This window comes from Cydia pomonella, chromosome 12, assembly GCF_033807575.1.
Source record: "Cydia pomonella isolate Wapato2018A chromosome 12, ilCydPomo1, whole genome shotgun sequence".
Taxonomy (NCBI): Eukaryota; Metazoa; Arthropoda; class Insecta; order Lepidoptera; family Tortricidae; genus Cydia; species Cydia pomonella.
This window is the reverse complement of record NC_084714.1, coordinates 14,849,810-14,874,514: the sequence shown is the minus strand read 5'-3', so window position 1 is coordinate 14,874,514 and position 24,705 is coordinate 14,849,810. Positions and strand designations below refer to the sequence as shown.

General features: G+C 38.2%; 2 protein-coding genes across 7 annotated transcripts in view; one reads left to right on the top strand and one right to left on the bottom strand.

Annotated features, from left to right (window-relative positions):
- LOC133523699 (collagen alpha-1(IX) chain-like) overlaps positions 1-24,705 on the top strand; it is a 217,685-nt gene that overhangs the window by 183,543 nt on the left and 9,437 nt on the right. For 3 of the 6 annotated variants that reach the window (XM_061859382.1, XM_061859378.1, XM_061859383.1), the window contains 13 exons: positions 4,354-4,464; positions 13,216-13,230; positions 13,580-13,735; positions 14,658-14,855; positions 15,190-15,219; positions 17,341-17,508; positions 17,692-17,809; positions 18,260-18,340; positions 18,647-18,684; positions 19,343-19,552; positions 20,033-20,176; positions 20,601-20,699; positions 23,820-24,051. In XM_061859382.1, coding sequence (XP_061715366.1) covers positions 4,354-4,464; positions 13,216-13,230; positions 13,580-13,735; positions 14,658-14,855; positions 15,190-15,219; positions 17,341-17,508; positions 17,692-17,809; positions 18,260-18,340; positions 18,647-18,684; positions 19,343-19,552; positions 20,033-20,176; positions 20,601-20,699; positions 23,820-24,051 — 1,600 coding nt within the window. The remainder of the gene's footprint in view (positions 1-4,353; positions 4,465-13,215; positions 13,231-13,579; positions 13,736-14,657; positions 14,856-15,189; positions 15,220-17,340; positions 17,509-17,691; positions 17,810-18,259; positions 18,341-18,646; positions 18,685-19,342; positions 19,553-20,032; positions 20,177-20,600; positions 20,700-23,819; positions 24,052-24,705) is intronic. The other 3 variants (XM_061859379.1, XM_061859380.1, XM_061859381.1) reach the window with 3 other exon arrangements.
- Positions 20,994-23,442, bottom strand: LOC133523700 (cytochrome P450 6B5-like). The gene is made up of 2 exons (XM_061859384.1): positions 21,780-23,442; positions 20,994-21,240 (listed from the first exon to the last, which is right to left on the bottom strand). The coding sequence occupies exons 1-2, from the start codon at positions 23,143-23,145 to the stop codon at positions 21,068-21,070; spliced, it is 1,539 nt and encodes a 512-aa protein (XP_061715368.1). The 5' UTR covers positions 23,146-23,442; the 3' UTR covers positions 20,994-21,067.

The window sequence follows — 24,705 nt, the reverse complement described above, 5'->3', positions numbered from 1 at the left end:
ATTAATCCAGCCTGAATCCACCACCCAAGTCAAGATTTTGTATCGTGTTGAGGACTGTGTGGCGTTAGTGTGGCTAAAAATGATGCGTTTCTCGCCAACGAAGAAAGTTTAAGACAAACAAACGCCTACTTGGAAATATATCGTGAACGTGACAGGCAGCTTGAAAATGCATTCGCGCAAGTACACGCATTTCAGATACTGGAACACGCAGAGCCGATGGAACTAGACCATGAAGAAGAAGTTCCTTATTTGCCAATGAATGAAGACCAGTTCTTACAGGCTAAGCAGTCTATGAATGCAGGACAAAAGGAAATTTTTACATTAGTTACCCAGTCCATACAAAATCAAATGTCAGGTGCTGAAGAACGTTTAAAAATATTCTTTACAGGAGGAGCTGGTGTGGGCAAGACTTTTCTATTAAAGTTATTACGAGATCAAATTAATAGGTGCTACGCAAATGATGCGGTTAAAGTCTGCTCACTAACAGGAGTTGCAGCTAGATTAATAAATGGAGCTACGATACACAGTACTTTAAAATTGCCTGTACAGAAAGACGGTCGCATAACAGGTATGTCACCACTGTCCGGAAACTATTTGCGAATAATGAGGCAACAATGGCATCAGACAGAATTTTTGATTGTCGACGAGATTTCCATGGTGTCTTATCAAATGTTATGCATGATGGACGCTCGATTAAGGCAAATTAAGAACTGTGAAAATGAGTTTTTTGGAGGAGTAAACGTATTACTTTTCGGTGATCTTTTACAACTGCCTCCTATAAAACGATCAGGAACACCTGTTTTCAAACAGCCAGAACATCTACACATCTCTGGCGTTTATTCACGCTGTGTGAATTAACTGAAAATATGCGTCAGCAAGGTGACCAGACTTTTATTGATATTTTGAATGCTTTGAGAGTCGGTGAGCTAACAACCCAACATTTTAGTATTTTAATGGGAAGACTTCTTCAAGACACGAGTGATGAGTTTGCAATAGACAGCGTTAAGGGTATACCCCACAAATCAACAAGTTAACGACCACAACTCTGCTGTATTGAATTTGTACAGAAATAATGGTGCTCGCATTTACAAAATAAAAGCGCAGGATCAGCTAGTACACGCCACACGAAATGCAGACAATGTGGATATAGCTACTATAATACCAGCTGACATCAACAAAACTGGGGGTTTACCAGCGGAACTGGAAATATTTGTGGGGGCAAAAGTCATGCTACGGTCTAATATTGACGTTTCAAAGGGATTAGTAAATGGCGCTATAGGCTACATCAACGAAATCGTTTGGCCTCAATTTCGTCGAACTCAGATGTATGCAACAGATGTACCTTCCGTCCGAATTGATTTCGCAAGAGACGGAGTACATCTTATACACCCGAAAGCCATACAGTTTCCAGCTAAGTACAATTACGGGACGGCTGAAAGAAGAATGTTGCCTTTAATACTATCATGGGCTTCTACAATACATAAAATGAAGGGCAGCACTGTGGATCACGCAGTCGTATACTTAGGTGCGAAACTGTTTGAAGAAGGTCAAGCCTACGTGGCTCTTAGTAGAGTAAGATCTTTGCAGGGACTACGTATAGAGGAGTTAGACTGCAATAAACTAACGGGCAAGAAACCTTGCAATAATGAACCACTAAATGAATTAAACAGAATGCGAAATAAAAACTAAAAACTAGAAAATAAAAATAGGTAAAAAAACTTTTTAAGTTAAACGGTTTTATGTTAAACATACATTGCAATGTTTAAGATAAATGTACTAAAAACCAAAAAAATAATAAAATAGATACAGTCGTGGGAATTATAAACATATGCATAGACTAGACTAAAATAAAACCGTGGGGCACGTCAATTGTCTACAATCGTTGATTAAAATGTTTGTTTTGTAATGTTACACTATATTTTTTTATATTGTAATGTTACACTATATCGTATACTTAGGTGCGAAACTGTTTGAAGAAGGTCAAGCCTACGTGGCTCTTAGTAGAGTAAGATCTTTGCAGATTAGATGTTATACTTTTAACATTATACCTATAATATTATATATATAATATATATATATGTTATACCTTTAATAACATTACAATATAAAAAAATATAGTGTAACATTACAAAACAAACATTTTAATCAACGATTGTAGACAATTGACGTGCCCCACGGTTTTATTTTAGTCTAGTCTATGCATATGTTTATAATTCCCACGACTGTATCTATTTTATTATTTTTTTGGTTTTTAGTACATTTATCTTAAACATTGCAATGTATGTTTAACATAAAACCGTTTAACTTAAAAAGTTTTTTTACCTATTTTTATTTTTAGTGGTTTCAGCAAATTAAATCACAAAAATTGTAAGAAAAATAAAATAACGTATTTCTATGAAAAGTTATGGTGTAATTTTTCTGTCAACATCAATCTTACTAAGGATTGAAGTTCAAATGATTTCCATCATAGATATATTTCATGCTTTAACAGTAAATGTTCCATCTCTCAGGAAAATCAGTATAAGGTACAACACGCAACTTCTCCGTTTTCTTGTGACTTGACGTACTCGTACTTCTTGAGAAATTAAATAGTACATTTTGGTATTTTTTTATTTATGACGAATAAATATTCATACACATTTGGAACAATAATTTTCCGGTCTAAAATCATTTATAAACATCTTTTCAATATACAAAGCCAAATTAATATTTCAGGCAATTTCAATTTTAAATGATGGCATCGCTAAACGGTTGTAGTCCAATCACTTAGGACTGTTAAGTAAGTAACTGATTAACGATTAGGACTCGGAATATTTATTACAAAAGGGAGGCCTAAAAGCCTCGCTTAAGCTGTCATAATGTAAATTAGAAGCGTTGAAATAAATAGGTATTTTACTTAAAATTGAAATAGGTTCTTGACTGTATAAATAAGTATGAACTCGTTATTTTACTGTTTTCGGACGACAAACTGATATTTACAAGTTACATTACATACGTCTATGTAACTTGTAAATAGCAATTGTGGACAGACTTCGATAATTTTTGTAAATAATATATCATACTTAAAATCAGTTATTTGGGAGATGAACATGATTGTAATGTTGCTTTGGTTCTGCTCTACATAAATAGAATGGAAACATACAAAAATACACCCTAAGGACATATCTGTACCACACACTATACACTTAATATGTTTCTCCTGTTTTAAAACGGATAAAAAGATATAAATCTTTAGGTAAAAATACCTGATAAGTAACCATATTATTTTAAAATTTATCAAAAACAACGATGAAACCGTCTAAACTGTTGATAAAACAAGTAACAAAAACCCAAAATTATTATACCCCATAAGAAGTTGCTTATGCAAAGTTTAGATAACTATTTCGTTGCTTACAAATTGTATCGTCTTGAAAGCGGGTCGCTATTTTCCAAAGTTAATTTCCGGCCGACTATACCGCAACAGATCGTGTGGCCCGATTCCTTGACATTCAATTGTAACTTTTGACGACACACTCAACAGGACTTAAGGAACTGAGCACATGCTTTGTTTGTTTTTTTTTTAGGCACGCAATGTCACCCTTGCCTTGCACAGAAATACAGGAAAGTGGCCTCCTTATTTATAAAAGTTAACAAGCTTCTATTAGTTCAAATACAGGGTTTTACAACCTTTATATATAATATAGGTACAGTTTATACTGAGCCACTTTTGCTATGAGGCCAAAACCGAAGAGAGGGAATAAATTAGCTGTTTCATACATTGTGGCTGCTGATTTCTATCGGTAGCTAAAAATTATTTCGTGATTTCGAGGTTGATCGCATAGTAAAAGCTGCTTAGTATCACTTATATATTCATCTCCCAAAATATGGTTCAATAAATACCCCAAATGTTTTATCTCTTCTAACAGAACAGTCGAAACAGATCTATGCAATGTCAAAGTAGAGCTACATGTAAGTATAAACGACTTGTAATAAATTAAAACTTGGAGGGAGTTGATGATTAATGGCATCAAAGCAATTATAAACCTATGTCATTTCAGGAGAGCGTCTGGTAAAAATTAAATACAATTGCTTCCATCTTTATTTCTCTATTTTTACTTAACGAATAAGAGCGATCATCGTAGTAGACTGAACCGGACAAGATTATTTGGTATAATTTAGTAATGCTACTACTTGACTAATGTGGGGGGGAGAATATTAGGAGCTCAACATCCCCATCCCCTTTGAATATTATTAAGTGATACATATTTTTATTGATTTGTTTGTTTCCATGTCGAGCACTGGGACCTTACTAACAAAAATTCTTTAATCCTTACGAATAAAATTATAACAACTTATTTAAAATGTACATTCCAGGGTATTCCCGGGGAGTCCATCCGGGGCCCTCCAGGCCCCCCGGGGCCGCCGGGACCTCCTGGCCCGCCGGGGACCACCGCCATCGCCGAGATCTCAGGCTCAGGTGACGATGTAAGTAATTATATATATATATAATTTTTTATATATATTATAGGACATTATTACACAAATTGACTAAGTCCCACAGTAAGCTCAATAAGGCTTGTGTTGAGGGTACTTAGACAACGATATATAAATACAATATACAATATTTATAAATACTTAAATACATAGAAAACACCCATGTCTCAGGAACAAATATCCATGCTCATCACATGAATAAATGCCCTTACCAGGATTTGAACCTGGGACCATCGACTTCGTAGGCAGGGTCACTACCCACTAGGCCAAACTGGTCGTCAAGCTTCAAAAATTGAGCTCAATCCACGAACAAGTAATTCAAGTTATACTTGATGAAACTATGCACAAAAATATGCACCGATTGGCAAAAAACTTTATGACAAAAGAGGTGTGAAGTGCTTTGCCGCATATCCCATCCATATAGTGGGAATAACTAGTTATGATACTTTGTGTTTCTGGGATAATATCGACACGTGATTAGGTAAATTAAACTGTTTTTTCGACACAAATCCTATTGACTATATACTTTGAAATTAAGATTTCTTTGAATAAATCTCTTTTTTAAATAATAAACTACAAATTGAAAAGTTGAAATTCTTGGAAAACTTAGAAATCAAAATTAACAAAAGTAAATAACTGGAATCAAGCTTGTTTAGTTCAAGCATACTTTAAGTAGAACCGCTAATGCAAAATTGTTTACTAGTCTATTTTAAAAATGGTCCAAATAATATTTTTTCGACTATAGGATACAAATTTAAGTGTCAATGTACAGGTTCAAATTTTCATGGTCAATTTATGAATGATTTCATTCATAATTTGTCCATGCACTTTTGAACCCTACCGTAGAAACATTAGGAGAAAAAATAGCAATCGCATGCATGCAAAAAAACATGCATGAAAGGAACATGCAATATAATGAAGGCAATCTTGACCTAGAGTCTCGGTCTGTTTTTTTTGCAAAATTATTCCTCTTCAAGTCATTAACAATATACGTTAATTTCAAATGAAATGCATTGGTAGTTTTTAAATATTTAGAAAAGTTAAAAAAAAAAACTTTGAAGTGACATTTCACGATAACTGTCAATAATTATAACATTAAACTTGGCAGATTAATAACTAGCATTACGACGAATACATTCATTGGCTATTAAGTCCAGGGGCATTTTTAGGGTTCCGTAGCCAAATGGCAAAAAACGGAACCCTTATAGATTCGTCATGTCCGTCTGTCTGTCCGATTCTGTCACAGCCACTTTTTTCCGAAACTATAAGAGCTATACTGTTCAAACTTAGTAAGTGGATGTATTCTATAAACCGCATTAAGATTTTCACACAAAAATAGAAAAAAAACAATAAATTTTGGGGGTTCCCCATACTTAGAACTGAAACTCAAAAAATCTTTTTTCATCAAACCCATACGTGTGGGGTATCTATGGATAGGTCTTCAAAAATGATAATGAGGTTTCTAATATTATTTTTTTCTAAAATGAATAGTTTGCGCGAGAAACACTTCCAAAGTGGTAAAATGTGTGTCTCCCCCCCCCCCCCCCGGTAACTTCTAAAATAACAGAATGAAAAATCTAAAAAAAATTTATGATATACATTGCCATGTAAACTTCCACCGAAAATTGGTTTGAACAAGATCTAGTAAGTAGTTTTTTTTTAATACGTCATGAAATTTAAAAAAAAAAATTTTTTCATCATACCCATACATGTGGGGTATCTATGGATAGGTCTTCAAAAATTATATTAAGGTTTCTAATATAATTTTTTTCTAAACTGAATATTTTGCGCGAGAGAACCTTCCAAAGTGAAAAAATGTGTGTCCCCCCCCCCCCCCTGTAACTTCTAAAATAACAGAATGAAAAATCTAAAAAAAATATATGATATACATTACGATGCAAACTTCCGACGAAAATTGGTTTGAACGAGATCTAGTGAGTAGTTTTTTTCAATACGTCATAAAATTAAAAATATTTTTTTTTTCGTCAAACCCATACGTGTGGGGTATCTAAAAATGTGTGTCCAAAGTGGTAAAATGTTGAACGAGATCTAGTAAGTAGTTTTTTTTAATACGTCATAAAGGAACCCTTCATGGGCGAGTCCGACTCGCACTTGGCCGCTTTTTTTTGTTCCCTTACACGGCTACAGCCTTTATAAAAAAAAATTGCAAATTTAAGTTATCGGCTAAAAACCAGAGCCATTTCGTTATTAATTAGGCACTTAATGTTTTATATTTGATTGTATATTTAATACAATATTGTTCGTCATTTTATATGCTATTAATACCAGAGCTTATTTTTATAACGGGCAATAATAAGCTCGATTTGGGCATGTTTAAGCTGATTCTACCTTCTACATTCCTCGCTTATCTTTTATTCGGTGCGGAATCTCCAATTTCCTTAGGAATTTATTATTCTTTTACAAACAATACCCGTCGATTCGACATTCACAAAGCACAAAAAAAAAACGCCATAACACCCTTGCTAAATACTCATAGCGCAAATATGAAACCACAAAGCAAATTCCCATCTCCGAACTAACCTTTTGGACCTCGTTGCTGATTCTACATTACTCTGTAATTTGAACCTAAATTCCAGACAACAAGGTTGATTCTCCGATTAGACAATTAAGTAGTATATGAGGTTTGGTAGGTCTATCTGCCTAGGCGAAATTTTCAAGTAGTGATAGTACCGCAGTCGCGTTGGCCTGCGGGCGTCATCTGCTCCTACTGTAAATAAAGATTCTGTGGTACAAAGCATAAGCGACGGATTTGTGACATTTTTACCTTTTAAAGCTCAGTTGGTCCATGTTTTTTTTTATACCACGACGGTGGCAAGCAAGCATGTGTTACATGCGCGTTGCCGACCCTTTAAAAATCTGTACACTCCTTTTTTGAAGAACCTCATACTGTAGACCCTCGGGAAAACCTCGGCAGGTAGCTCATTCCACAACTGGAGCGTGCGCGGGAGGAAGTTCCTCTTAAACCGCACAGGGCGTGACCATTTAGGTTCTAGGGTGTGAGGATGAACACCCTGCCGACGGCGGGCGGTGCGATGATAGAAAGTAGCCGTGGGCATCATGTCAAACAATTCTTCAGAGCACAGCCCATTGTACAAGCGGTAGAACACACATAAGGAGGCAAAGTCTCTCCTTAGACTTAAAGGTTCAATACCGCTTGTGAGTTTGGGATCGTCGACGATTCGTACAGCACGTCTTTGAACTGAGTCGAAGGGCCCAAGCTGGCATCCAGGTGCTCCTGCCCAAAGGTGACAGCAATACTCCATATGGGGTCTGACTTGCGATTTATAAAGTAGCAGTCTTTGCCCTGGAGTAAAGTATCGCTTTGCTTTATTGAGCACACCGAGTTTTTTAGATGCCAGCGCAGCCTTCCCTGCCAGATCACTACGGAATTGGACGTCACTGGAGATGTCAACACCGAGGATCCCAATACTCCCTGACATGGTAAGGGCTGTGCCTTGGAACTGTGGGACCACAGTAAATGGGGTTTTCTTAGCGGTAAACGCGCAAACATGTGTCTTTGTGGGGTTGAACCGGACTAAATTATCCCGACCCCACACCGAAACTCTGGATAGAGTGCTCTCAATATCTGACACAAGGTTTTCACGGCTCTCCAGCACCTCAGAACGAGGGATGTTAGCGCGGCCTGTGTAAAAGGCATCCCCAGTGCTATCGTCCGCATAGCAATGAATATCGCCGATAGACAACATGTCATTGATGTGCAGCAGAAACAGCGTTGGGGATAGCACAGAACCTTGCGGAACGCCAGCGTTAATGTCCATGCTATCAGAGCAGCTTCCGTCTACTACGGCTCGTATGCGTCTGCCGGACAAAAAGCTAGCGATCCACTCGCATAGACCTTCCGGCAGTCCATATGATGGTAACTTCGACAAGAGACCCCGATGCCAGACCCGATCGAACGCCTTCGCTATATCCAGGCTAACTGCCAATGCCTCACCTTGACTCTCAATGGCCGAGGCCCAGCGGTGTGTGAGATATACTAGAAGATCACCAGTCGAGCGACCATGGCGAAAGCCATATTGGCGGTCGCTGATCAGATCGTGTTCCTCTAGGTATCTCAGGAGCTTCGCGTTAATTATACGCTCCATGACCTTAGAGAGAAGGGAGGTGATAGCGATAGGCCTGTAATTCGATGGGTCCGATCTATCGCCTTTTTTGGCACGGGATGCACAAGGGCCGTCTTCCACGAAGATGGAACATGCCGTTTGTTGCTGGAGAGCGTGAAAAGACGCGCTAACACGGGACACAACTCAGGAGCACACCGCTTTAGCACAACTGCAGGTATACCGTCTGGCCCGCTCGACTTATGGACGTTCAGGGATAGCAACTCCCACCGAATATCCCTCTGCGTGATAGAGATTTCTGGCATAGAGTATGCGCACCGCGGGATGGTGGGCGGCACGGCGCTACCGTCGTCGTTCATAGTCGAGTTCGAGGCAAAAAGAGTACCAAGAAGATCGGCTTTCTCTTTTGCACTGTGGGCCAGATCACCATCAGTTTTACGCAGCGGTGGTAAAGACGACTGACAGAAATTCCCCTCGGCAGCTTTGGCAAGAGACCAGAACGCGCGACTCCCAGTAGGGTAGCCCGCTAGTTTCTCACCAATTCTGCCGACGAATTCGTAGTTAGCCCTGGCAATGGCTTTTTTACTGGACCTCGAGGCAGCGTTTAGTTTACGTTTCAGATCAGAAACGTTCGGATCCTTATTAGCGACGGCCTTGATCCAAGCCCTGTAAGCGGCCTGCCTGCGTACTGAAGCTTCTTTACAGGGCCGATTAAACCAAGGACGACTCTTTGCTCCCGCAGCTATTACCGAGTTGGGAATGAAACAATCCATTCCCATCAATATTGTCTCAGCGACCTTAGCTGCGCAGGAGTCAGGATCTTCTGATGTGAAACAGAGCTGCTTCCACGGGTACGCTGCGTAGAATTCACGCAGTCCGTCCCTATCTGCTGACTTATACTGCCACACGCGTCGTGAGCTAGTTGGCTGACTTCGAAACTCAACTTCGGCCCGCACATCGAGTCGAAAGCACAGTTAGCAGCAAAAAAGCTGGGCATCCTCAACAAGGTGAGGCAGTATTTTACACCTAGGCAACTGCTCGACCTTTACCTAGCACAAGTGCGATCGTGTGTGGAATACTGTTCGCATCTGTGGGATGGTTCAGCAAAATACCAGCTTGAGGCGCTCGAGTCAGTTGAGAGGAGAGCCAAGAGAATCATTAATGATGACGATCTGACGAATGCTCGACTCCAAAGTCTGGAGCATCGTCGCAAGGTTGCCAGCCTAACGATCTTTTACAGGATACATTTCGGAGAGTGTGCCGAGGAACTGCACAACCTTATTCCTCCGTCCCCATTTCACCATCGGACTACCAGACAATCGGCACTCCGGCACCGCTTCATGGTAGGTATTCCACAAATACGCACGAAGCGTTTTGCTTCAACATTTCTTATGCGAACTGCCAAGGAGTGGAATGCCCTGCCCGAGTCTGTGTTTCCGCATGAGTACAATCTGGGTCTCTTCAAGGCTAGGGTAAATAGGTATCTCATAGGTAAGCGTGCTCCACCGTAGACCGCATCATCACTTACCATCAGGTGAGATCGTAGTCAAACGCTTGCTCGTTATAAAAAAAAAAAAAAAAAAAAAAAAAAAAAAAAAAAAAAAAAAAAAAAAAATAAAAAAAAAAAAAAAAAAAAAAAAAAAGGTGGATCGGGCCGCGCGCATGGTACCTGTGTCCGGATGAGGCAGTGATCGGATGAACCGAGGGGCGCGTTCACTGTTACGGAATATCCATCCGGGCGTGTGGTCAGCAGGAGGTCCAGTAGAGAGCTTGTATGGTCCTCGATGTCTGGTATTCTCGTGGGAGAAAGTACCAGTTGTGAGAGACCATAGGCCAGAGTAAATTCGTGAGCAGCCCTTCCTGCATAGTCGGTGGACCGGGAACCAAGCCATTCAATGTGGTGAGCATTAAAATCCCCCAAAATCACCAGCTCTGCGGAAGGGTACTGCTCCAGAAGTCTGTCAGCCGTCGATTGAAGGTGCTCAAAGAGTCGGGTCGTCTCCGTGTTTCCGCTATGAGACCTGTACAGGCACGCATAGACGCGAGTGTGGCCGCTGTAGTCTACACGCACCCACAAAACTGACAGGTCTCTGTCTTCATAGGCATGGAGGCGGCGACAGCAGATATCCTGTCGGGCATACATACATACACACATACATGCACTGCCTGCCAAGTTGGTGAACTATCATTAGGTGCTTGGTTGGCTGCTTCGGCAGAGGGGAAGCTTTTATTGTCTTTTAAACAATAAAGTACCCATCAAAAGCGCCATAGGTAGTTAATTTACATCAAGTTATGGAAGAATATTTTTCATAACCACTCACGTGCTTGATATTTTTCAGTTACTTCTATTATTATAATAAAATAAGGGTGACAGCTGGTAACTACAGTTACCAAAAGCATGTCAATATCCAGAGAAGAAAATGGGAACTGCTTTTGTATAGAGAGGCGGCCGTCAAATTCCCTAATACGACCAATAGAACCTACTTTAAAATTTTGTTATTTGAATGTTGCTCAAAAGTTATTCACTACATTCGGTTAACTCAAAAAATCCTAACACAATTTTTTATATCCGTCACGAAGGCCCCTATATTAAACTTGTGTGGCATTTAACGTTTCTGAACACATTACTAAATAAGTTAATGCACTGCTTGAAAGCCAATTCACCTTTTAAAGTCGCGGACCTCTTATGGCCTGTCCCATACGCAGCGCTATCTCCGCTTGCCTGAGCGCGTCCTATCTAACCTGGACTTGAATGGCCCATTGAAATGCAAGTTTTTACGTGCGCCGTCCGGTCACACGACGTCGATGCTTGTAATAAGCCTTTATTATTAAATATGGGTATTTATAACAGCCTCGTAAATAGATTAATAAAGTGTTTCTAAAGGTATTTACCTACCTGCCTAGAGTTAATTCAAGTGTATTGCTTTCGCTAATTATGTTTGTTAATTAAGTACCTGCGAGAAACAAAAGGCTTTTTTATTTTTATTTTTTTATTTATTAAAGGTATTTTTACGTAAATCAAATGTCCGAGACGAACTGAGATAATAACTCATTCTAGACCATAACATAAACGAGTAAGCATAGAGTGCTCATTCAGTTTTCTTATGAAAACGCTTATTGTAGAAGAGCTGACTGTAAAAGTTTCGTACCGACTTGATACCGCGATGAAATACACGATGGTATCTCATAAAAGTGATGCTAAGTCCGAATTTGATAGCCGCCACGGCAGAACTTGCCGAAAGTACAAAAAAGAAGGCCACTTCCGGTGTGAAAAAGAGGAGCTGGTTTAACTCATCTGATACCACTTAGAAATTTACTGGGGTAGACACAGGAAAGCGAAATCTCTGTTTTTTTTCCGGAAGTGCTCGGCCGACGTTCTCAAAGGTGATCATTGAAACCAATTCCAGTCAGTAGGTATGAACCCTCGTTTCAGGAATATATATATCTTCGCAAACACTGGCCACCTACCATTGCCTCATAAAGTGATATGAGGTATCATACACTAAAGAAAAAGTGACCACTGATCAAATCCACCCGTGGCTGAGGCGGGAATCCAACCACCTTACCCTTTTCTTGTTCTTAAGCCATCCTATATATTTTTATTGTACTCTAAATCCAATTAAGAGCCCAATTAAAGGTAACTTGAACCGGTAGTCTTTTAATCTTTCCTACTTTAATTAGCAGGGATAAAGATGCGATTTCTATCCTATCTCCCTCTTTACTTTAAGCGGAAGTGGCCCCGTTTTGGTGGCCAACCAATTAATAAAAGAATATTAAAAAAAAAATCTTTATATTTTAGCTCAATCTAACAACTCGTAGCGGTAGGTCGCATGGTTTTAAGGTTCGATAATATTTTGAAGCATGAACGGTTTGATAACATATGACAGGATAGGGCAAGTTATTTATGTTTATTTTTCCCTTTAGTATCAAATCGTATGGGACCATAATATGAAACCTTAAACGAACGTCAAAGGTTTTATCTTATACAGATGTCCATTAACGAATCCGTTTTCTACAAATACAATTGATTTTATCACACGTACTCTGCTGTATTTGCGGACTTCGTTACTTTTCGGAGTTCCATAATATTTTCCGGATGGTAAAAATGCAGGGGTTCGAAAAAATATGCAAATTTGTTCGCACGATAGAACCAGTAATTCTATAACGGACGAATGCAAAGACCCTTTCACATTACTCTGAGTGTCATCAATCTTTTTTTGAACTATTGACTTTTCTGGTAGACTTAGCGCCGTCGACACTGCCGGTAAATTGGGACGGACCGGTCGTAATAAAGTTTATTAAGCTCTTGGCGCCCAGCCAACATTTCAGTAGAGGATATCGATTCATTTGATTTTCTCTAAGGGAGCTTTTCAATAGAATAGCGGCAACGATGTTGAGTAATCGTATTTGCCGAACCCGCCACCTCCTTGACATATTTTTCCTTCCTATACGTCGGCCCGTAATTGAAACGGGTTTCTCTTTAAACTTTTTCACGTTATTGGATTTTTTGGATTACCGTTTACAACTTTGGATGATTGACAATTATAGGTACTTTGCAGCTGTGTAAAACTTTGCGAGACAATATGCTTTTGAATTCTCATTTTAATAACTGTTATTTTTCATGCCCGCTTTTATGCAGAGGAATACGGTAAAGGTAATTTTAGCAGTTTTTCATAAAGATATCAAGAGCTTACTTATTTACTGCGCAGCGCCCCGAAGTGGATCTTGACCTCCGGCACCAAAGATCGCCATGCTTCTGTGTCCAATCAAAGCTGCATTAATAGCTTACATTATTTGTTAATCGACTTTCAACTTTATGAGTACTTACTTAAAGCTGGATAGGTACAAAATCGGAAATAACGAAAAATAATTCTGCAATGAAGTAATTTACTACACCAGCAGTCCCTTACAAACTTTTTTTTATATTATAAGATGGAAACAAAATGAAGAGCCATGATCAAATTTGCGTAGACCATAATTTAACTTTATGATGCTTTTTCCAGCAAATTTTTGGTGAGAACTACGTATCACTCGGCCAGTGTGGGTGTAACTCCTCGACGATTCTGTCGCTGTTAGAAACTGCGCCTGAGCTGCAGGGCCCGCCAGGTCCCCCTGGTTTGGTCGGCGCAGATGGACGCACTGGCCCGCCCGGAATAGGGGTAAGTACTAACAGGCGGACCATAATCTTTATATTTAAACTATGTGTATTCAACTGTTGCTCCTCGTCCGTTTTATCGCTGTTAGAGACGCTATAGGTACAGTCAGGATCTTCTTAAGTTTTTGGCTCTTATATTTACGCTCAATGGTACAGTGGGCTTACAATTAAAAACATGAAATTAGACTTGTCTAACCGCAGTTACAGTCACAATAGATAGATTTAAAGCATCATTAAGTATTTTGAGCCCTTAGAAAATGTTAAAACTAGATGGTGCCATTAAGTTAAAACTTTCGTAAAATGCTTTTATTATAATTTAATTATACTTTTGTGCATATGAGAGCGGCCAGGAAAGTCGGACTTTACGTTTAAACCTTATATAGCAGTACGTGACAGATTTTATACATATAAAGCTAAAATGGTAAATTAGTTAAAAGGCACCCGAGGAACGCACTGCTGTATGGAGGTTGTCCGTCTTGAATATTTACTAGTCTCTTGTGCTATCGACTTAAGTTTTGTACTTTCAGTGATTGATCCCAGTATTTTTGTCAATAAGTTATTTGAATGGTAGTACTATAAAAAAAAAAAAAAAAAATTATAGGACATTATTACACAAATTGACTAAGTCCCACAGTAAGCTCAATAAGGCTTGTGTTGAGGGTACTTAGACAACGATATATATAATATATAAATATTTATAAATACTTAAATACAAAGAAAACACCCATGACTCAGGAGCAAATATCCATGCTCATCACACGAATAAATGCCCTTACAAGGATTTGAACCCGGGACCATCAGCTTCGTAGGCAGGGTCACTACCGACTAGGCCAAACCGGTCGTCATACTATAATGCCATTTTAATTAAATCCGGGATAAATTATAGGTAGGTACTGAAATTAATTAATCTTTGATAACTCTTTCAGGGTCAACCAGGAATGCCCGGTGAGCGGGGACCGATTGGACCAAGAGGCGAAAAGGGCGACAGGGGGGACTCAGGCCCTCGTGGGCCAGAGGGGCAGACGGGGCCTAAAGGGGAACCTGGGGTGGATGGAAGAATAGGTAGCCCCGGTCCCCCCGGCCCTCCCGGGCCTCCAGGGTCCTCCGATTACAGTAATTTTGACGTGAGTGTAAATTATACTTGATTTGAGGTTATTTTGTAAAAAGCAAAAAATTAATTAGCGCTAATTGCTCATCCATAGTAGTTAAATGAAAATAAGATGTACAATATATCTACAAGTGTATTCATATACCTATTTTTAATTATAAAGCAAAGCTAATTTCAAAATTTTACATCCTTTATTCATAAACTGTATTTAAGTACCGCCATTTTATGTATTATCGTTTTTCAAAATTTTAAAACCATAACTATCTGCATTATCTGATTTTTTGTATATTATTTATTGCTACAAGTATTTTGTAACTCATTTTCATGCTTACTCATTTCTTTTTATCCAGTCAAATTGGAAACCTCGACCAATATACAAGGTAAGACATTGGGGAATCCCAAGTAGATGTAAATTAATGCATCCATTACGCTTTAGGCACTAGTTTAGAATTACTAACACGTGCTGACTTAGGTTGTTAAGAGTATAAACGGGCAAAACTTTTTAGTCTTGAGTTTTAAGATTCTGCGTCTTTCCTGAGTGTCGGCATCATAGGAATGGACTCGAAGCCTAATTTTCTCAAATTCAGGTCAATTTCTTAAAACTTGTGTAATGAAAGCCTAAGTGAAATATACCCATGGACTTTAAAACGCCAGGAGCTAATAAGGCTATGGTGGAGCACTACATACGGATAGCAGCTTCGTAGTATAACAATCAAAAACTTAGAAGCATACAGTGCCGGGTACTTGGTACTGAGAAATTCCTAACGGGATCGTGACGTGAATCACTTGAGTTTTTGAATCTGAGCACGCTGAAGCTCAAAACAGCAGTTAGATATACTGATTTCTTAAAAATTCGATTAATAATTTTATCTTTACAATAAACATGCTTTAAAAACTACAAAAGGTCATGGCTACCATTGCACACATATAATAACGTATCGTTTCTCTTTTTTTTTTAATTATGTTTTTATCCATGGAGACAAATGGAGAATCCGATACTTACCCTTATTCCAATATGGAGAAAATGAACGTCAACAACTGTTGAGCATTTTAGAATTTCTTTACATTTTGTATAGTAAAATAACAAAGTATATCAAAATATCAAGGCTCAAATATTTAATATGTACATTATAAAATACCACAGAGATGGAAACAGACTCTAAACTTTTAACTGAACCCTCTAAATTACTCATGGGTGAAGACAACGTCCTACTCAAAACTTTACAATAAACTCCAAACATTTGGCACCGAATTTTCTTACCTGCGGGGTTTACTTTCCCCGAAGTATATTCCTTGCAGGTAAATTACTTTAAGCTTGTGATTGACAAATGGTTTATACAAGTTAGATCTTATTACAAGCAGAATAAAGTCGATGTCTATACAGATCATTTAAAAACGCGCTGTTCAATTGTATGGTTGTTTCAATAAAGATTTTATGATTACTTTTATAAGTTACAAAATCCAATATAGAAACCAACACTTGTTAAAAAAAAGGAGAAAATACCCATGGTGTAATAATAACAAGCAAACATCTCAACTGATGGTGGTGACAGTTCCAAAGAAAAATTGATCGTACCTCGATTTCCTTCACATTGTTGTACGAGATAGGTTTTCAACTGAAACGAATGGCTTTTTCGAAGACGGTTCTCTTTCATTCACAAACAAAATGCCCGAGGACTCTGTTAAACTCTGAAAGTCCTTTTAGCCCTTGATTTATATCTACTTAGATAAAGGAAATTTGGATCGTGGAAGTTTTCCATGTGTATTGTGTGAAAATAATTTAAATTTTGTCGCTTCTGCTATCTTCAAAGTTTTGAGGGACAGTTAACCCGACAGTGAAGTTTCTTATTAATTTCCGGCCTCCAAGACGAAAATTAATTGAAAGTTTTAATTTTTTAGCCCTAACCTTTGTGCTCGGAATGGGATTGTTGTCTGGAATTGTAAAATAGTTTTATTAACTTGTATAACTTGAATAAAAAGCCCAGCTTGAATATACCTATCTATTACAGTGAAACTTGGTTAAGTGGGACCTGGATAAGTGAGAAACCTCCGTAACTGGGACTCAGACTGAGGTTTTCACTGAATTACCTCTGATTGTGGGACAAAACATACCTGTATATCTTGGATTAGTTCTTTTCGTTTTATAGTTACTTGAAACAGCGATTGTATTTTTTCAGAGACTATATTTTAAATGAAATGTTTGCTAAGTGTTTTTTTTATTTATTTCACCCGCCTGCGTCTCCCTCTTATTTTGAACAATTTCTCACCAGTTTTGAGGAAATGTTTGTCGAGCTCTACGTTAATGAGTTAATCAATGCCGTGTTAAAATTGCTAACTAAGTTGCGTCAAGTTGTCTGTAGGCGGTCCGTCGTACATAATTTCGTACTAAACGCCATTTTCAGTATTAATCAATAGGCGAATAAGGATTAAGTATGTTTCTTTTTTTCAGATTCATGTTAATATTGTAATTGTTGTAATTTACTCTATTATACATTTTATAGGAATCCCTGCTCGGTTCCTATGGGGGAGCTATTGGTCGACCAGGTGCGCCAGGGCCTAAAGGCGACGCGGGCCAAATGGGGCCAACGGGGCCACAAGGGGAGCGTGGCTTCGCAGGGCCAAAGGGAGAACGAGGACTGCCGGGGCTGAATGGACCAAAAGGAGACCGGGTACTCTATTCATAATAATATTATGAACAGACTAATTGACCTACTATTGTGTTGAGTTGTGGAGTTGATAGAATACTTCTTTTTTTAAGGCAAAAAAAAATATTATTAAAAAAGAAAACAGACCTGTTTATTAATACTTCAACTAAATGTACTTACAATATTGCAATGTATTTATGTTCTTAGGGTCATCCAGGGCCACTAGGCGATCGCGGGCTCAAGGGTGACCGAGGCAACCCCGGACTCGACGGCAGACCCGGAATACCAGGATCCAATGGCAGACCGGCGGATAAGGGCGAAAAAGGTATATTTTAATACGGAGTATTAGGTATTTTAACATTGCGATTTGTAAGGTTATTTTAAATTAGATACGGTCACTTTAAATAAAAGGACCACATAAGACACTATTGTAACTTCTTAATCTTTGCAAATAAATACTTATTTACTTACTTAAGGGCCATAGTTTATTTTTTACAGTACAGTGATGGTTGCACTTTTATCGTTTATCGTATCACGTAGGAGAGCGACAAAAAACCTACATGAAAAACAAATTAGCTGCTCTACTACATCTGAACGTAGAGCAGTCAATTTGTTTTTGATGTAGGTTTTGTTTCAGTATCAGACCATGTCGCCTTAATAACTGTCCTAACAGACAGCTGTCTAAAGGATTAAGTGTTTGCGTACAGGGTTGAAATCTAGAGGTCTGAGAGAAGTCACTATTATTTTTATATAATGTTATTTTTGTTTTGATCAGGTGAACGCGGCTCTCCCGGACCCCCAGGCCCCGCTGTGGCAGGCGGATATAATCCTGATAGCGCGGAATCTTTAATTTCTGGTAATTAATAGACTAATAATTTCAAGAGTTCATAAGCATCATATAATTTGGTTTAATAATATACTTAGTTTATACCTCTATTTTTTACAACTGAGAAAGTACGTCAAATGAATTTATAATAAAGCCCAGTATATATCGGCAACGACGTCAGAGATGAAATCGCGCAACCGTGTTAGTATTGTGCCGTCTCTTCACAGGTAGTTTCATAGCAATATCGTGTGGTGGACATTTTTTTCTGTGAAAAAGTATGAAGCTAAAATTTATTGTCACGACTGAAATAATGGTTAACTATTCTTTCATTTTTAGGGCCAAAAGCTGTTACGAAAGGTGACAAAGGAGATAAGGTAAAGTTCATTAATTCTGTTAAATAATATAAATACCAAGTATAAGATGATAATTTATACTAAATATGTGCGGGATAATTTGATTAGTACCAAAAGACCTTGGCAAAGCATGCCTATATTTATGAACTCATAGTTTGTGATTTGTCATTACAATGTGGCTTTGTTGTTAGTCAATAATTTAAACTGACCATGGCCTTGCGGTACACAAAAAAAAATATAGGTAGCTATGCTCAACTTTAAAAAGAACGATTCAATGTGTTCAGTGAGAATATTAATCGAATCCGATTACTTTATAATTTTTCAGAAAAGAAAAATTTGCCCTCGAATGAATATTATGTTTATTCCTATGTATATAGGAATGTTACTCGTACATGTTAACTAATTCATAAGTATGTATATTTAAAGCTTCACTAATAACATTTTTGTCAGATACTAGGCCCGAATGTGGTATCCATGGTAAAATTAATCATCAAGGGCAACAATTTTAAATTCTGTACTCTCAAGGTGTCATGAAGATAACATACGGTATTCTTTATGAATATTGACGTATTATTATTACAGAAAGCCGATTTCTTGTTGTTGTTGTGTTGATAACTTCCTAATGAATGAATTAATGTTTTGATTTTCAACTATACGCGTGTTTCATTATTATATTTAGGGCGAAAAGGGCAGTCAAGGCACCGATGGAGCCGCTGGCTTCCCAGGAAAGGATGGGAAACCCGGAGAACGCGGGGACATCGGACCATCGGGTTTGCCAGGCGTAATGGGTCCTCCAGGTGCACCAGGACTTAAGGGGGAGAGAGGGGAGCGTGGACCACCTGGACCTATCAGTATTACTTCTTCGGGATCGGACATAATTACTGTCAAGGTTAGCTCTTCATTTTTATATAAAAAAACACAACGATTTCTCTTAAACAATAAACAAATTACGATTGTTAAGTCCATACATCTTTCCACAAAAAATTGCCTGTTTAGTTTATTCATAACAGTTGTCATATTCTTATCCTATTACGAAAGATAAAGGCAAAATACGATTGCGGTAGGCATGTCCTCGATTAGCTTGAATTCATTCTAATACAACCGGTTTGTGCAAACAGTTATTTGAATGGACGAGTTTATTAACAGTTGCCTACGTTTACTTAAGATGGAATCACAAACTAGTTACACAGAAAAAATGTTCGAACTTGAAGTCAAATAAAAGTTGCATAATTCAACAGTCCGAAATAAGTAAAATTATTTTTGTATGTGATTTAATTCCCAAAAATATGTCAAGTGTACATATTATTATTCAATCATATAATCATAAATCATTATTCCACTAAATTCCATGATTGTTCTTCCGTCTCAGGGTGAGAAAGGTGACGCAGGTCCTCGAGGGCGCAGAGGCAGGCCCGGTGCGAATGGACCGCGCGGCTTGCAAGGAATACAGGGATTACCTGGCCCTCCGGGAAGACCAGGCGATAAGGGCGACACTGGCTTCCCTGGTTGGGTGGTTAGTACATTTTTATTTATCCCTTTTGCTGTACCACAAATAACTGAAAGCGTCATGGGACCTTAAGGACGGAGACGCGCTTGGCAAGGACTGTTGCCCGAGTGGCAATAAATTTATTCGTTGCCTACTTTCCACTATTATTTCGGTTTATTCCGGACATCATCGCGATATATTTACACCATGTCTTGTTTCTGCCACTTATTTTTCGATGGAGATGACTTTTATAAAAAAATACATGTTAGCCCTCAACCGTGCTATTTTCATTGAATTTTTGCTAATCTCTAAAATTAAAGGAAATATTTTTTTCTGTTCTGCTACTAGGATGGCCAGGTAAATGGTGCAATAGTTATTCAAGTAATAAATAACAAATACCGGCGTCCTATTGATATTGTAATAAAATTGTATTTATTATTGTTACTTTTAGGGTAGACCTGGGACTTCCGGAAAACCTGGACTACCGGGCCCTGTAGGACCTAAAGGAGACAAAGGTGAACCGGGTGAAAGCCTCCTGGATATTTCGACGGTAAGTGTTACATATTATTTGTAATGTAAAGGACCAACCACACTGTAGAATGTTGCAGCGTGAAACTGTAGGCTGTGTAAGGACAATAGTGTAGCCAATCCATTATACGTTTAAATAAATAGTCTTACTAATGTTATATGTATAGAAAAATAAATATTCTTATATATATAAATATTTACTTAGAATCCTTTTTGCATATTTAGTCGTAGTTCTTATTCTTATCATTTCGTGAATATACTTGTCTTAGTAATAAAGTGAAATATCTCGAGTTTATCATTTCAAACGGATCAAAACTGCATACACTTCATATATAATTTTGATAAGATAGTCTAAAATTACCGATATCACTTGATAGATATGCGAATATATTATTTAATCCGCTTCTTCAATTTGACGGGAAGACCTCCAACAAAGCTCTCAGCAACGATCGCAGTGGGTTCGGGCGCTGGGTTCCTCACGGAGCAGGCCGCGGGCTCGACTGAGAACTTGTGTAAAATTGCTGCTACGCCGGCCATAGCTTGCATTTGACCCAGGCGAGCTCCTGAAACGGATAAAAAACGAAACGGAATTCATTTTAAGTATTCCCGCGATATGAAAAGATTTTTTTAAAAGTTTTGGGTCCGCAGATTTATCATATTCATAAGTAATAAATACAAACTCATCACTCTATGAGGTTGAAAAATAGGAAAATTTCTAAATTGCTCATATTACTCAATAATGAAAGCACACCACAAACTTTGCTAATCCATTCTATAAATTTGGAAAATTTGAAAACAATTACGGCGCTTTGGATCATTCACATTTTTACATAAAAAAATAGGGGACAGGAGCCTAAAGCACGCCTGAAGTGAGTAAGCAGTAGGCGTTGTGAATGTCAAAGTATACGTTTGTAATGATTATGTGAACACTCATAACATTTGTATTGGCGGTGCTCATAACGGTTGATTGCAAGTAGGTACATGCTATGTTCTAATAAAGCGCTTCATAATATGGTATTACTGCACTTTAATGAGTACAACTAGAAAACCGGTATCACAAGTGCCTAATGCCTACCGTTTGTGTTAATAATTTAATACATACCAACACACGCCCGTGGTCCTTCTCCAAAAGGCATATATATATATTTCCTGTTCTGTTTATTTTCTGGGTTAAATCTTTCAGGGTCAAATTTTCCTGGATCATCGAAATACTTTTCATCGTTATGAATTGCTTGCGTTGGTATCATTATTTTTACACCTTCATCAATTGTTAGGTCAATCTCTGGTATCGTATATTTAGAAGATTTGCACTCCCTATAAATGAATGCTACAGGAGGATACATCCTCAGGCCCTCATTAAAAGCCATTTCTAAATAGGTCATTTCTTTCACAGCATCGTATGTTAATTTATCATCGTATTTTAGCATCATTTTATCCATTTCTTCTTGTACTTTTACTTGACAATTAGGATTAAATGCCAATTGATGTAATAGATAACTTGATGCACTGGACGATGTCTCAAATCCTGCGCCAAAGAAAACAAATACTTGTGCCACCATAAGGTCTATATCTAGTGCCTGATTAATTACTATTGGAGTGCCGTCTTGATTTCTTTTCTCTATAGACTCTCCAACCATATCACCTTGTTCCCTAAGCTCAAGCAATAAATCTATGAAATCGTTTCTGCCTGATGGCTTATAGTTTTTCTCTTTTAAAACGGACAACACTAAATGACGTATAGATTCTTCGATTTCAGGTGCTAACAAGTGTACGTTATTGCATAATTCTGGAAACATGAACTTCATGGCACCTCTGAGAGCGTCTCTAGGAGTTCTCTGGAATATTCTCTTACCAAGTTTTCGAAACTCTGAATTTTCAGAACTCAGCGAATCCATGTTAATTCCAAATCCGCACGCTCCTATGAAATCGGTTGTATATCTAGCCATGAGTTCTCGCATATCGTAGAAATCCAAATGAGCGACCTCTTCAGCCAATTGTTGTAATTTTTCTGCCCTTTCAGTAATAAGTGGGAACATCGCTTTTAACTTGCCAGTGCTAAACACTGGCGTAAACCTTTGTCGAAGCAAGCGCCACAAATCTCCGTCCAAGAAGAACAAGTTTTTCAGAATCGGTTCTGTCACCGTTTTATCGGGATGTAATCCTCTTGCATAAAAGTGCTCGAAGTCGGTGCTAACTATCCTTTTAGCAATATCTGGATCCCTTATAATTAGTTCCGGGGTTGAGCTTCTGTAGTAACCAACGACTTTCTCGTTGGGATACTTCTTGTACAATTCTGTTGCAGTCATAGCTAAACTAGATTTCTGTACAAATTGACGAAAATTATTCCCGACAAACGCATAAGGTCTATCATGTTTCACTCCCCGAATTTTCCAATAATTGAAGGTCCGAGTACCATATAAGTATAAAGCAATGAAGACCACTATTGTGAGAACTATTATTGTCAACATTTTTATACAATGCACTTATGCTAATGAACTTCAAGAACACGTCTACCCAGTCCGGAACATTACTCAACACTGGCCAACGCACGGTTTAAAAAAATTACAGATAAATTAATAGTTGAGACCAAATGATAATACATGTAAACAACATTGGCTGTGGCTAAAAATAGTCTCACGTTATTAGTAGAATGTTATGTAAATATTTAAACAATAGTAAAAAAATGTGCTAAAACCCTAGAGGCGTAATCCGATTGTAATAATAGGTTAAGAATTTTATCTGAATTTGTTATGGATGACAGATCACTGTCAACGTTTCTGGTTGAAGAAATATCACTTTTGATACTTGACAGATAATATCCGTGACAAATCCAGATAAAAATTCCCTAATGACCTTTAATCGTAAAAACATTCGAAGTCGAAAATATGCAATCAATAAAAAACAATTATTAATAATATTTTGTTTGCTTGACTTATTGTTTTTATTTTGATTACTTATTTTAAGTTTATTATAATAAAACCGGTTTTCAAGTTGTCACATATGCCATAAAAATGTAAACGAACACTTGGTCAGTCCACTCTAAGGTCATTTTAATTAATTAAATATGTCCTCCAAATTACTGTGCTATATTACCATGGTCCTATTGTCCTAAGAATTTTGAAACATCTCTGTTTACATATAGCTCAAAGGTGAAAAAGGCGACCGAGGCTATGACGGTGCACCAGGTGCCATGGGCCCACCCGGACCCCCAGGTCCTAGGCCCGACCCAGTCCAATACATTCCTGGGCCTCCGGGCCCTCCGGGACCGCCAGGGCCACCAGGCGTCTCTCTTATCGGACCCAAAGGAGAACCCGGAATGAGCGTTTATGAAGAACACCCCATCCATGGCAACACAAAGTTTTTTGGGCGTCCACGTAAGTAATTCAACTTTAGAGTGTGTGCGGAAAGAAAAGAGTTGTGGAATGTATGGGGCCCAATACATTCCACGACTCTTCTCTTTCCGAACAGGCTCTATGCAGTTTTCGACAGTCTCAAAGTACTTATGATTCCACACCTAGCTGTAACGAAGAGGCCTTTAATAAATTATATTGGAAAACAGAAATATATAACTATTTCTATCAGTTCTATGTATATACGCATGTGGTAGTAAATAGCAACTCGATAACGTAAATATTGTATCGTTGTCTTTGGAGCGTAGGTCAGTTCGTTTTATAATCGGGTAATTAGACAGTTCATTTACTTATTAAATATTGACCCATCAACTTATGAATGAATGAAATGAATGAAAATCTTTATTTTCAGGCAACTATGGGCCCATAGATAAATACCTTAAAACTAGCATACATATCATAAAATATATCTTAAAAACTAAAACACACACTATGGCTGCGATGCATTTCGCAACCCGGCTGTGTCAATGAGCCGGCCGCGGATCCGCCGAAACTTGACACCCTTCGGCCAAAACTCATTCTTTGCGAAGGTCGCTAGACGTTAAGTCGGAACGCTCACCACAAAAGAATTGAAATTCGCATTGTGTGGAGATTCCAACTTCGCGACCCTCGGGGTGA

Excerpts from the sequence above, each read along its gene's own strand:
- LOC133523700 (XM_061859384.1), bottom strand. The coding sequence starts at position 23,145 with ATGTTGACAATAATAGTTCTCACAATAGTGGTCTTCATTGCTTTATAC. Across the intron at positions 21,241-21,779 it reads AGGACCACGGGCGTGTGTTG|GAGCTCGCCTGGGTCAAATG; the intron begins GTATGTATTAAA and ends TATCCGTTTCAG.